Source organism: Cannabis sativa, chromosome 8, assembly GCF_029168945.1.
Source record: "Cannabis sativa cultivar Pink pepper isolate KNU-18-1 chromosome 8, ASM2916894v1, whole genome shotgun sequence".
NCBI classification, from domain to species: Eukaryota; Viridiplantae; Streptophyta; class Magnoliopsida; order Rosales; family Cannabaceae; genus Cannabis; species Cannabis sativa.
The window spans coordinates 14,480,285-14,492,502 of record NC_083608.1 but is presented as its reverse complement, the minus strand read 5'-3'; the positions used below and the strand labels follow the sequence as shown (position 1 = coordinate 14,492,502).

Genomic DNA, 12,218 nt, shown 5'->3' with positions numbered 1-12,218 from the left:
AACTTTTTATGTGTATTTGTAAAATAAATGACATATTTTTGGCATTGAATATGATAGTTTGAATAAATATGGTATAAACCTAATTAAACCTTTTTCTACTATTTTGATTTTGATTTTGATTCCAAATATAAAAAGAGGAAATTACACTCTATACCCTTTTTATATTGTTCTCTTTTATTTTTATCTTCTTTTTTAAAATCTATCATTTTTACCTCTTTTTTTAAACATTGTACCAATTTTCACTGTCGGCAGATACTCTGTAATGTGATTATAACATGTAAGGGTATTTTGGGTACAATACATATAAAAAGAGGTATGCTTCAAATAAATATAAAATTAGAGGTAAATTTGATTAATTGATGAATAAAAGAGGTACTTTTCAACTTACCCCATATAAAAATGGTTGTGGCTGAATTAGGAGAAGGAAGAAGACGATCCCAACGTCAACGCCAATCCAATGTTGAATTCCCCGGCTCCAATTCAAGGTATCTTTCTTTTATTTGTTCAATTACAATTACCTAGGGTTCATTCATGCTCACTTCTCTTCTATGGCCTAAGTAATTTTTACTGTTACCAAACTCAATTGAATTTGTTCTTTCTTGGCGTTCAAATTTGGAATTTTAAAAATATAAAGTTTTTATCTTTTTTCATGAATTAAAGTTTTGAATTGTCTGCAATGTTTTCAATTTTATAATCTGATCATCATTTTGGTAGTTGGTGAAATTTCATTCTATAAATGAAACTAAGGATGTGGTTATTGTAATTTTTTCAATGGTTGGTAGTAATGTCCATTTATGTACAACGCTTAATTCCAATGAGGGTGTTCATAGCTAGCTTTTTATGGTAAACAAACTCTTTTCTTGTTTTCACTCAGATTTGGTTTATGACAGTTTTCTGTGAAAATGGTTGGAGGAGCTCTTGTGGAGGGAAGTGGGCGGCGCTTACCACAATGGATGCTGGGAAGTTCTTCTGATGTTCAAGCAGTGGAGAAGTCTGGTAAAACAACAGAATCAACCACAAAGCAACCAGAGGAAAGTCTCTCATCTCGAACTTTGGCAAAATGTTCGCGAAAAGGGAGCTTGCATAGTTCAGATGCTCTTGTGAAATGTAGGACCGGGGAAAGAAAAGTAGAGGCAGAAAAAGTAGATGCCTATTCTGATACTGAAATATCTGTAGATGAGCAAGATAATAAGTCTAATAGAACTAGGAGAAAATTGTCCAAACCTTCTTCTCAGAAAAGGCGGAAAACAAAGAAGCTTGAAGATGTTCAGAAAGAAGATATCCAGCCTATGAATGAGGGTGATGATTTTGAACTGACAGTTGATGATCTTTTGACCATTGCTAAAGAGGTTACTTTCTCTTCCATAACTCATTTTCATTGTTTTTGTTTCATTTGGACATGTTTTGTTATATTTATCTTAATTAAACAATGTTAAAATGAATAACATTATACTACTGAATACCAACTGTAAAATGAATGACAGTCAGTAGTTGGATCTCTCTTGGGATGTTCTTCAATCCCAGAATGTAGTTAAGAAAAAAATAATTGATAAAAATCTAATGACTGGATCATTTGTGTGCAGTATGTTAGAGCCAATAAGGATAAGGAGGAAGAGCAAGAAGTGAAGGGAAAGTTTGATTTGAGAAGTAGACCATTAACAACAATATCTTCTAGTATAAACTCAGAAGATTGTAAGCAAAGCTCAACCACTAATGATAATACTAGCTCTTTCATTCAAACATCAACAACCAATGATATTGGTGGTTCTTACAAAGCGAACGATAGTTCATCTGCAACAGAAGAAAGTGTCATTAAAGCCGGAGGAACAGGGGATCCTGCTCATGACATGCTAAATCTGTTTTTAGGTCCTTTGTTGAGAAACCTATAGCGGAGAATGAAAAATGATTGTAATTAAGGATATGGAATTTTCCCAAGTGTATGAAATAGATTGGTATACAAAGTAAGAAGATCGATATAGCTAGAGAAGTAGTCCTTTTGTCAAAGAACAAGGTTGCAATGTTCCTTGATTGAATATTTCTCAAATTTGTGCAAATAGTTAGATTTTACTATATTCTGAATTTCAGCCCATGGGAGTGTACTGTATTCTTCTAATCTTGGTCACCATAATTCTCAGAAATGTAGTTGATTTTTCTGTATATATTATAATGCTAAATTCTGAGACACTTATGTAAAACACTGAAAGGCTGCTGATTTGTTATGGTACCAAAAATTATATTATGACCTTATTTTAATAATAGATGTGGTATTTGCCACCCCAGATGTTAAATTGTATTCTATGGTGAATACAATAGAGACATTTGCCATATTATATGAGTTTTAACCATCCACATCTGCAAAATGAGGAAATAATAAATTATTTTATTATATATCCAACTCTTACAATCAGGAACAACTCTTTCATAAGCTATATAGTATATACGTACTTTGATTTTTAAATATACATAATGTATGCTATAGTATTATAATTATCTTGCTTTTCCAGTGAAAATATTTCTGAAGCCATGGCTAAGTCTTGAAGCAGGTCAGCCTGAGTTGAGAGGTTCTGAAGAACTCGATGCAGCAGGACAGCTGCGGTTCAATAGAAGCGCGCAACAGACTTGTCAAGACTATCAAAGCTGCCTCTTCTGCATTACTCTAGTATGCATACTTTGATCTTGATCATGAAGAAGAAACCTCGAAAGGCCTACTTTGCGCCCGGTCTTCTTAACATCTTCTTGGACTTGCATTCTGTACTCACGAAAAGTGAAGTCTCTGTAGATTGAAGGCTCTCTGCAGCTCCCAATCAAAGAATCATATGAAGGGCAGAGGAAGTAAGCTACTGAGAATCTTTCCATCTTGCTAGCCATTACTCTGTGCTCCACACTTTTGTACACATCATTGCTCCATGCCTATTATTTTTGTTAACAACTCATTATTTAATTGTGTTTTAACATGGTATGATATTAATTACATTAAAGATGTCATGGACCATATTATTAGGAAATCCAGATTGAGTCAACTTAGACTTTATGAGTCAACAAAATGAGCAAATCTTAGAAGAGGCATTATAATAATAGTCAGATAGAATAGTTTTTACCTGAAAGAGATCTCCAATATTGACAATAAGAGCTTCTTGGTTTGGTTTTACAGATACCCATTTGGAATCTTTCATGAGCTGAAGTCCACCAACTTGATCTTGACAAAGAATTGTGAGAAAGCCACTGTCAGTATGTGGCACCAGACCAAAAATATCTGAAGAAACTGGGCAAGCCGGGTAGTGATTCAAGCGAAGAAAGCATGTGCTTTCCTCACAAATGTCTTCCAAAACTTGTCTGTGGTGGCCCAAGTTCTCCACCAGAATCCCAGCCAGCAACCTTGCTAGATTTGACATGGCTGATGCAAATTCTTCTGTCACTTCCCTGAGTAAAAAAAAATGAAAACAATGCAGTTAGTCATCCATTCCAAAAGGGTGTCATTACAAGTAGGTACTTTCTCCTAATTCTATATCATGAAATGTGATTGCATAATGCTCAAAAGGGTATGTGTAGTTTTTACTATTTTCCTTTTTGCAATTACCTTAAGGAGCTAAACTCTCCATAGCAAGATTCATCTGAAATTTTAGTGAGAGGAATGTGGAAAGCTTCGGACCAAGAAAACTGGTTAGGACGAGTAGCAGTTGGTGTCCCCCACTTGTATGAATTATTCAAAAGCCTAGAAGAAGCTTTGTGTTCAAAGGGTGCTTCAAAAAGTTTCATTTGATGTTCCCTCATCCTCTTCACTAACTCAGGGCTTATTCCATGGTTCACTACTTGGAAAAAACCCCATTCTGATGAAGCTTTTGAGATTGCTCTAACACATTCTGCCTGCTCCCACATGTCATGACTTTTTAAGCCATTGAGGTCTATCAATGGAAGTTGGCATTCTTCCATGACCACTCCATTATTGAAGTAGTGGCCATTATTGCACTCTTGAGTTTTCTGCAAGGTGGTTGTTGTTGTTTTTGAGTGTCTCAAAAGAGCTCCATAGTGATCAAGTAGAGGTGGGCTAGAAGAGTATATCATTCTTATATGATTTTCTTACTTGTTTTTGCAAAAAGAGTTGGAAGAACAAGTTGAAGGTGAAAACTTGAGAAATGGTGTGTAGTTTTTTTGGTTATGAAGGGATTGGTAGCTTTATTTATATGGTTGTAAAGGGAGGGAAAAAAGAAGGAGATTGTGTGTGTTTAAGAGAGAGAGAGAGAGAGAGAGAGAGAGAGAGAGAGAGAGAGAGAGAGCCCAAGAAGAAGGAGACAAAGAAAGGGGGGGTTTTAAGTTGTGACAATTGTCACAAGGAGAGCATCTCTAATGGAATTTTTCTAAATAGAGACCAAGTCCTATATGATATATTAGTAATCCTTTTGGCGAAGAGAAAGCAATTAAAAATAACATTAAATTAATTAATTAATTAAATGAAGGATGGGAAAATTGAGTAGGAAATTGACAAAAAGGATGTATACAAACCTAACTTCCTCTTTTGACTTTCTTGACGACATGAAAAGGTTGATTCAAATAGAGGGTAGGACCCCACCTTTCTTGTCAAATGGCTTAATTTGTCCCCTGTTGCTGATATGACTTGTTTTGGACTCAATTAATAGATCCTATAATCCTCTCTCTCTCTCTCTCTTCAAATAATGAACGGGTGCTACTACAATACATTTTAAAAAAGATGGTTAATTAGAATTTTTATCCTCTAAATTTTAACATCTATTAAATTATGCTTTTTGAATTATTGAGATAGTTAAATTGAAGGATTTTTATTTAATTTCATTTAATTTTACTATTTCAGTGATTATTTATGTACTAAACTATGCTCCTCAGATTTTGATATCTACTAAATTATGTCCATCGAACTTTGACATATACTAAATCATGTTCCCTTAACTTTGATTCATGTTAGATTTTTTTTTACTAAAATTAGACAAAAGTCCTTAAATCCAACAATCTCAATCGTTCAGGTGATATTTTTAATGACCTTAAAAATTTAAGAAGCATAATTTGATAAATGTCAAAATTTAAAGATAAAAATCTTAATTAACTAAAAGATTATATAGATACATTTTTTATTTTTTTTTTTTTGTATTTTAACAATATAAGATAATAAAATTTACTAAATATCTTAAATAACTACAATTAATTTTAAATATCGAAAAAGAATAAAGCATCAGTACATCTCACTGTAAATTTTGTAAAATTCAAATTGTGTTTTATCTAATCTACCGCAGTAAAAGTGAGCTCACAAAGTTATCATCACATTTTTAATATGTGCAAGTGCAACCATATATTCTCACGCATTCACACTCTATAGCTTGACTTATTATTCCTCATATATAGATTCTTGGGATTGGATTGTGCCACATTTAAAAAAATCTTCTTACACTTGAAAATTCTCTTCCACACATTTTGACTGTTTATCTTTCGGCTAATATCTTTACCCTTTCTCTTCCCATTTTCTACTCTTTTACTCAAAATAAGATAAGTTCTAAAAACAGTTCTCTTGATAAACAATTATTGGTTGAGAAATCCATGGCAATGGCATTATGGAAAATCGGCCAAGTTTTAAGTGACTAGCTTCTTCATTTATTATTATTGGAATCACGTGTTGTGTGGTGGAATTATAAGAATATTTTTATTGGTATTCTTACTTACTTGAGTTAAGGGTTCGAATCTCACTGCATCTTCTCATGAGGATTATATTTAACTCTTTGAGAGGTTAGCTTGTTGTGACAGTATCATTTTTAATGGAATAAAAATTCTCAAAGTGTACGATGTGTTTAAGCACATGGTTCCCAAAATTATTTAAAATATCGAAAGGACAAAAAAAGAATTTGCACCACGTAATCTTTTTTTTAAGGGGAGCTCTATTTGCACCCCTTAAACTTATAAATACACCCCATTATTAAAAAAAATATAAACTTAAATAATTTTTAAAAATTACTCTTAATATTTTTTTAAAATTTTTTCTTCACATTATTTTATGTTAATTTCAATACTTATTTTGATTTCATTTTCATAATTTTTTCTAACTCATGTGTATTTTTTTTTTTTTTCTTAAAAAATATCACATAATTTTTTATTTTAATTTTTTTTCATAATATTTAAAATACACTTTATTTTTGTTTGATAGGTATATTTTTTAAAAATATGAATTGAAAGAAAAAAGTTAAAAAAAAGTAGTACAATTAAAAATATAAATTTTATATAAAATAAAAATTATCAAAATGGGGTGCCTTTAGAACTTTTTGGGGTGTAAATAAAATTTCCCTTTTTTTAATTATCAATCTACATAAGTAAATAATTAATTATTTCATCGTAACTACAAACTTAATATTAAAGCTTTTAAAGAGAATTATATTAGTTAAATGTTGTAACAATGATATGTTGTACATTACATGTTGTCCTATTATTCTCTATTAAATCATATATATATATATAGACTAACCACCATATACCTACTCAAATTGTAGGGAAGAATATATATAGTTAAGAATTAATTGAATACCTTCTCAACTAACTCAACTCAAAAGTATCATACGTTATTTATTTATTTATTTGAAAGGGTTATAACTTTAGGTTATATAGAACTCCACTCCACATATTCAGGTTTGAACAACTTACTTATTAAATGGAAAAATAAATATAACATTCATTATGGTAAAATAATGTTATGTAAAAGAGATCATAAAGGAATTTCTAACAAATTAATACATTATTATTAATTAATAAATGAAAATAATAATAATAATAATAATAATAATAATAATAATAATAAATAAAGAAATAGTTAGTGTTTGTGAAGCCCGTGAAAGCATGTGCTAAGCCATTGAAGAAAGTGTATTTATAAGTAATTAATGAGACCCAAAATTAATAAGAGATTAATTGATTAGAATCGACACAGACCCAAAATTAATAAGAGATTAATTGATTAGAATCGACACAGAACCGCCCAGAAGACACTAACTGCAAATATATTTTAAGGGTAATATACATTTTTTTTAATAGTAAAGTAATATACATTAAAAATATATATTTAATATATTTTGAGAAGAAAAAAATATTCATTCTATAAATTTGAACATTACTACCAGTGTCGAAAATGAGACATATATATTTCCAGCTAAGTCACTCCGGTAGTACTCTCTAGTCTTGCTCTTTTATTAACCCTTTTCATAACTTTTAATAACATTCCATGTTGAAGAATAAAAATTCATGATAAATAAAATAAGATCTTAATTAACATCATAATTATTAATTGGAAGGCCAAAACCATATGTTATTAATTAATAAAGTGGATTAAGCGAATTTGACTGGTACTTTACTTGACCGACAATACATTTACATAGTCCATTGATTAAAGACAAAGAAAAATGTGTACAAAAGGCATTACCTACAATTAATTTAAATTAATAGAATGATTATCTAAATGTCTTTTCAACCAAACCCAAGCTCGAATCATGCTAAAACTCAAATAATTTTTTATAAAGATTATTGGGAATAATGATCTTTCAAATCAAATACCAGGCCTTAAAATTTAAAAATAAAATCCCAACAAGAAGACAAATAACAATAGGCGAAAACCAACAAAAATATATACTATTTATATTTACCTTTATTTTTCTGTTATTTGTTTAAGGGAATATACTGATGACTTTACATACTATGCTCTTCGATCTTCTTTCTCTCTTTTTATTTGTATTTTTTTGGGAGAAAATTTCCAATTTTTTCGTGTCCTTATTTTCACATATCTACATATATCCTCAGCTATAGTTTAAATATATGCAGGTATTGTATTTAGTAAATGCAGCTCAAGGAAATGGTTGCTCAGTATTTCATTTATATAGGAAAAGATGAATACAGAGAAAGGAGCCAAACGGCTCAATACAGCTGGACACAAATACAGAGAGAATATTCTAACAACCTTGATCCTGTAATGATTACACAATCATAAATCCTAACAGAATTGTACAGGTCAGCAATCCTTGAGGAGAAGGAATTTGCACACGTGCTGATGCTGATGGAAAACAAGTTGCTGGTGCAGGATATAGAGCAGAGGTGCACTGTAGGTAATTTGCTATTCCTTAACAGCTCCCCTCAAACGAAAGGGTGAGTTCCTCACACCAAGTTTGTCAATAAGGAAAGCAAACCGAGAATGAGAGAGACCCTTTGTTAAACAGTCTGCTACTTGATCGTGTGAGGGGATGTATCTTACTTCCAATTGTCTCTGAAGGACTTTATCTCTTACATAGTGCATGTCTATTTCAATGTGCTTCGTCCTTGCATGAAACACAGGATTAGAGGCCAAAGCACTTGCACTCAAGTTGTCACACCATGTTACCGAGGGAGCAATCAGAGGAAAGTTAATTTCTTTGAGGAGTGACTCGATCCAGGAAATTTCTGCAGCAACATGTGCAAGCGCTCTATACTCCGATTCGGTACTTGATCTTGATACCACTTGTTGTTTCTTTGATGACCACGAGACCAGAGTTTCACCCAAGTAGACGCAATGACCAGCTATTGATCTTCGATCATCTGGGCAGCAAGCCCAATCAGCGTCTGAGAAGCCATTTATGGTTAGTTTGTTGCTGCAGGTGATGTGCAAACCAAGATGTTTGGAGCCTTGTAGGTATCTCAACACTTGTTTAACTCCACTCCAGTGAGTATTGGTTGGCTGCTGTAAGAACTGACTGAGCTTGTTCACAGCATAGGCAATGTCAGGCCTAGTGTGACACAAGTATTGCAAGGCTCCAACTGTACTTCTGTAAATTGTGGGATTTACCATTGGCTCACCATCTTTTATTGACATAGGCTTCCCTGCTGTCATTGGAGTAGGACACGGCTTCAAGTTCCTCATGTTGGTTCTTTCTAGGATGTCTTCAATATATTTTGTTTGAGTTAGATAAAGTCCCGATTCATCTCTGTACACCTCAATACCAAGAAAATAGTGTAGAGGCCCCAAATCCTTCAAGGCAAACTGCTTGTTCAGTTCTGAAATAAAGCTTGTCATTTTTGTAGTGTCACTTCCTGTAATAATGATATCGTCGACGTATATTAGGACAAAGAGAATGAAGCTTGTTGACTCGAAGAAGAACAATGAAGTGTCTGACTTTGAGTTTTTGAATCCCCACTTCAGCAATGCACTTTTGAGCTTGTCAAACCATGCTCGAGGTGCTTGTTTCAAACCGTACAGAGATTTGTTCAATTTGCACACATAATTCTCTTTTCCTTTTTCTTCGAAACCTTGAGGTTGTACCATGTACACATCTTCTTCAAGATCACCATTCAAGAAGGCATTATTGACATCTAGTTGCCTTATATCCCATCCTCTTGATACAGCCAAAGTTAGTATGATTCGAACAGTAGCAGCCTTTATTACTGGACTAAATGTTTCTCCATAATCCACACCTGGCCTTTGATGAAAACCCTTTGCCACAAGCCTTGCTTTGTACCTTTGAAAGGTATTGTCAGCATTTCTTTTAATCCGATAAACCCACTTGTTTCCCACCAAATTCATCCAGCTGCAATAAGGCACCAGCACCCATGTGTTGTTCCTTTTAAGTGCTACGACTTCACAATCCATAGCTTTCGACCATCCTGGATGTTGAAGAGCAGCAGCAACACTATTAGGTTCAGTATTGTCGAGAGAATGTGAGCTTTGACTTAGGAAGATTCGAGGCTTAAATATTCCAGCCTTGCCTCGAGTCACCATGTGGTGAGTAACTGGTGCTGGTTTTTCCGTCAGGACGTATCTTGGTGGAGAATCAATGCTTTCTGGTTCAGGATCTGTGACATAAAACTGATCGATGTTCATACCAGTATTTTCATCATCAGTAGAGTAATGAGCTTCCCTTCCTAAACCTGAAGCACTACTGGAAACAGAGGAATGAGACTGTTGTGATGGTGACAGAGGTGCATGAGGGTGTGCTTCACTGAGTGCTTGTGTGGCAGTATCAGCTGCTGGAATGGAGGGTTCATTATCCGTGGCAAAAGTGGGAAGGAGAGACCAGGATGATGTGTGAATCACAACTGGTTGTGGTGATTGAAAATTGTTTAGAAAACCATTTTCAAAGGGAAATTCAAGTTCATTGAAAACTACATCTCTAGAGATGTAAATTTTTCCAGTTGGAGTAAGGCATTTGTATCCTTTGTGAGAGGTGCTATAACCAAGGTTGACACACTTCAAGGAGTGGAATTGAAATTTGTGTGACTGATACGGTCTAATACATGGAAAACATGCTGAACCGAACACCTTGAGGAATTTATAATCGGGTTTGACTTTAAAAAGGACTTCATGTGGTGACAAGTGTTGTAAGGTTGGTGTTGGCAGCCTATTTATGAGAAAGACAGCAGTGGTGAAAGCATCACACCAATATTTTAAGGGCATTTTAGCTTGAGCAAGTAAGGTCAAGCCCATTTCAACAATGTGTCGATGCTTTCTCTCAGCACGACCATTTTGGGCTGAGGTGTGAGGACAAGGGTGTTGAAACTCAATGCCATGAGTTTTGACAAAGTCAGAGAAAGCTTTGTATTCTCCTCCTGAGTCACATCTGATACTTTTGATTTTCTTGTCAAATTTATTTTCAACTAAGGCTTTGAATTCAAGGAAGGCATTTAAGGCATCAGATTTGAACTTGAGAGGATAGAACCATGTAAATCTGCTATAGTCGTCTACAAAGTGTATGTAGAATCTGTGATTTACATTGGAAGAGATGGGGGCTGGTCCCCATAAGTCGATGTATAAGATCAAGAACAGAGTTAGCTCTAGAATTAGACATTATAAGGAAGGGAGTGTGCTTTGCCGTCGGCAAGCATCACAGAAGCCTTTCATTTCATTCTTAGAAATTCTTACATGACTTGACTCTAAAACTTGACTCAACACACGAGTTGATGGATGGCCTAAACGCCTATGCCAAACATCAACTTTAGAGACACGATTTCTACTAACATTAGACCGATTAACACACTGGTTTATAGCGGATTTAAAGCATAACGGGGACTTGTCCGATGTAAATCGGACTTTGTGGAAAGAAAACAAGGAAAATACGACCGAGACTCGTGGTGAAACCAATATAACCCATCTTTAAGCACCCCTTGAAGCAGACCTTCTTTGACACCTTGTCCTTCACCAAACAAAAACCAAAGATAAAATTCGATTAGTATGTTGTTGTCATTTGTTAGTTTAGAAATACTAATCAAATTTTTGGCTATATCAGAACCAACAAAGATATCTTTCAAAGCACCGCTTATTTCCTATTTTAGTGTTTAGAAAGCCATTTCCAACATGTGAAATTCTAAGTTTATTACCATTACCCACTGTGACCTTTTCTTTACCATTGTAGTCTTGTTTCTGACTCATGGTTGAAGCATCCGAAGTAATGTGATTGCTGGCTCCACTGTCGGCAAACCACGCGTCACTCTCCAATATCTCAGGGGTAGCAATAAAGGCATTGTGACTGTTTTGAGGTTGTTTGCTTGGAGGCTGAGAATTGTTGGGGTCAGAACCCATAAAGCTTTCATCAAAGCGATTGTAACACACAGCAGCAGTATGTCCATACTTGCCACAAACTTGGCAAGTGGGTCTTGGACCATTTGTACGTCCTCGCCTCGAGATCTTCCAGGGATTACCACCTCTCGCCGCAGTATCTACCTCCTCCTCCACTGTAGTTTTGATTCTGATGAGAGAAAACACCACGACCACGTCCAGAAGAGTGCCCTGAGTTGGTTTTCGCAGCCATGTTTGCTTGTGGAACAGCACCAGAGGCTTTGTTGTTTGAGTTCAAGGTCTGTAATCTTTCGATTTTACTGTCAAAGCTGAGGAGAATATCCTGCAGCTCTTGCCAAGTTGTTTTGGGTCGAGCTTCGATTAGAACAACAATGGAAAGGTACTCAGCGTCAAGGCCCGATAGCACATTAGCCACAAGGTGTGCTTCGGGATAGGGGTCTCCAGCAAGCGCGAGTATGTCGACCCAATTCTTTTTCTGTCTTAAGTATTCCGTCATGGGTGTCGATCCCTTTCGAACCGTCTGAATCAGAGTTCTGGTGTCGTCCATCTTCGATTTTGAGTATGCTCCATATAAGCTTTCCAGGTCACGCCACAAATCTGCAGCAGAGGCTGAGCCCATTACTTCGGTGGCTATGCTTTCTGTCATGGAGCTGTAAAGCCAGCCCATGAGCAATTGATCATT

The 12,218-nt window shown here is 34.7% G+C and overlaps 2 protein-coding genes across 3 annotated transcripts; one reads left to right on the top strand and one right to left on the bottom strand.

Annotated features, from left to right (window-relative positions):
- The first annotated feature begins 384 nt into the window (after positions 1-384).
- On the top strand, positions 385-2,079 carry LOC115701138 (uncharacterized). 2 transcript variants are annotated; one of them, XM_030628842.2, is made up of 3 exons: positions 385-485; positions 891-1,349; positions 1,584-2,079. In XM_030628842.2, exons 2-3 carry the CDS (start codon positions 903-905, stop codon positions 1,887-1,889), a joined length of 753 nt encoding a protein of 250 aa, XP_030484702.1. In that variant the 5' UTR covers positions 385-485; positions 891-902; the 3' UTR covers positions 1,890-2,079. The 2 variants fall into 2 exon arrangements, with proteins under 2 accessions (XP_030484702.1, XP_030484703.1); XM_030628843.2 differs by having other exon boundaries at positions 392-485; positions 875-1,349.
- Positions 2,080-2,360: 281 nt separating this feature from the next.
- Positions 2,361-4,450, bottom strand: LOC115701137 (gibberellin 2-beta-dioxygenase 8). The gene is made up of 3 exons (XM_030628841.2): positions 3,578-4,450; positions 3,099-3,420; positions 2,361-2,910 (listed from the first exon to the last, which is right to left on the bottom strand). The coding sequence occupies exons 1-3, from the start codon at positions 4,060-4,062 to the stop codon at positions 2,632-2,634; spliced, it is 1,086 nt and encodes a 361-aa protein (XP_030484701.1). The 5' UTR covers positions 4,063-4,450; the 3' UTR covers positions 2,361-2,631.
- Between the last annotated feature and the right edge of the window lie 7,768 nt (positions 4,451-12,218).

What these genes read in the sequence shown, in the direction of transcription:
- LOC115701138 (XM_030628842.2), top strand. Translation starts at nt 903, where the DNA reads ATGGTTGGAGGAGCTCTTGTGGAGGGAAGTGGGCGGCGCTTACCACAA. An exon ending in TTTTGACCATTGCTAAAGAG is followed by an intron (nt 1,350 to 1,583) that starts GTTACTTTCTCT and finishes ATTTGTGTGCAG; the next exon opens with TATGTTAGAGCCAATAAGGA.
- LOC115701137 (XM_030628841.2), bottom strand. Translation starts at nt 4,062, where the DNA reads ATGATATACTCTTCTAGCCCACCTCTACTTGATCACTATGGAGCTCTT. An exon ending in GGAGAGTTTAGCTCCTTAAG is followed by an intron (nt 3,421 to 3,577) that starts GTAATTGCAAAA and finishes TTTTTTACTCAG; the next exon opens with GGAAGTGACAGAAGAATTTG. An exon ending in ATATTGGAGATCTCTTTCAG is followed by an intron (nt 2,911 to 3,098) that starts GTAAAAACTATT and finishes CAAAAATAATAG; the next exon opens with GCATGGAGCAATGATGTGTA.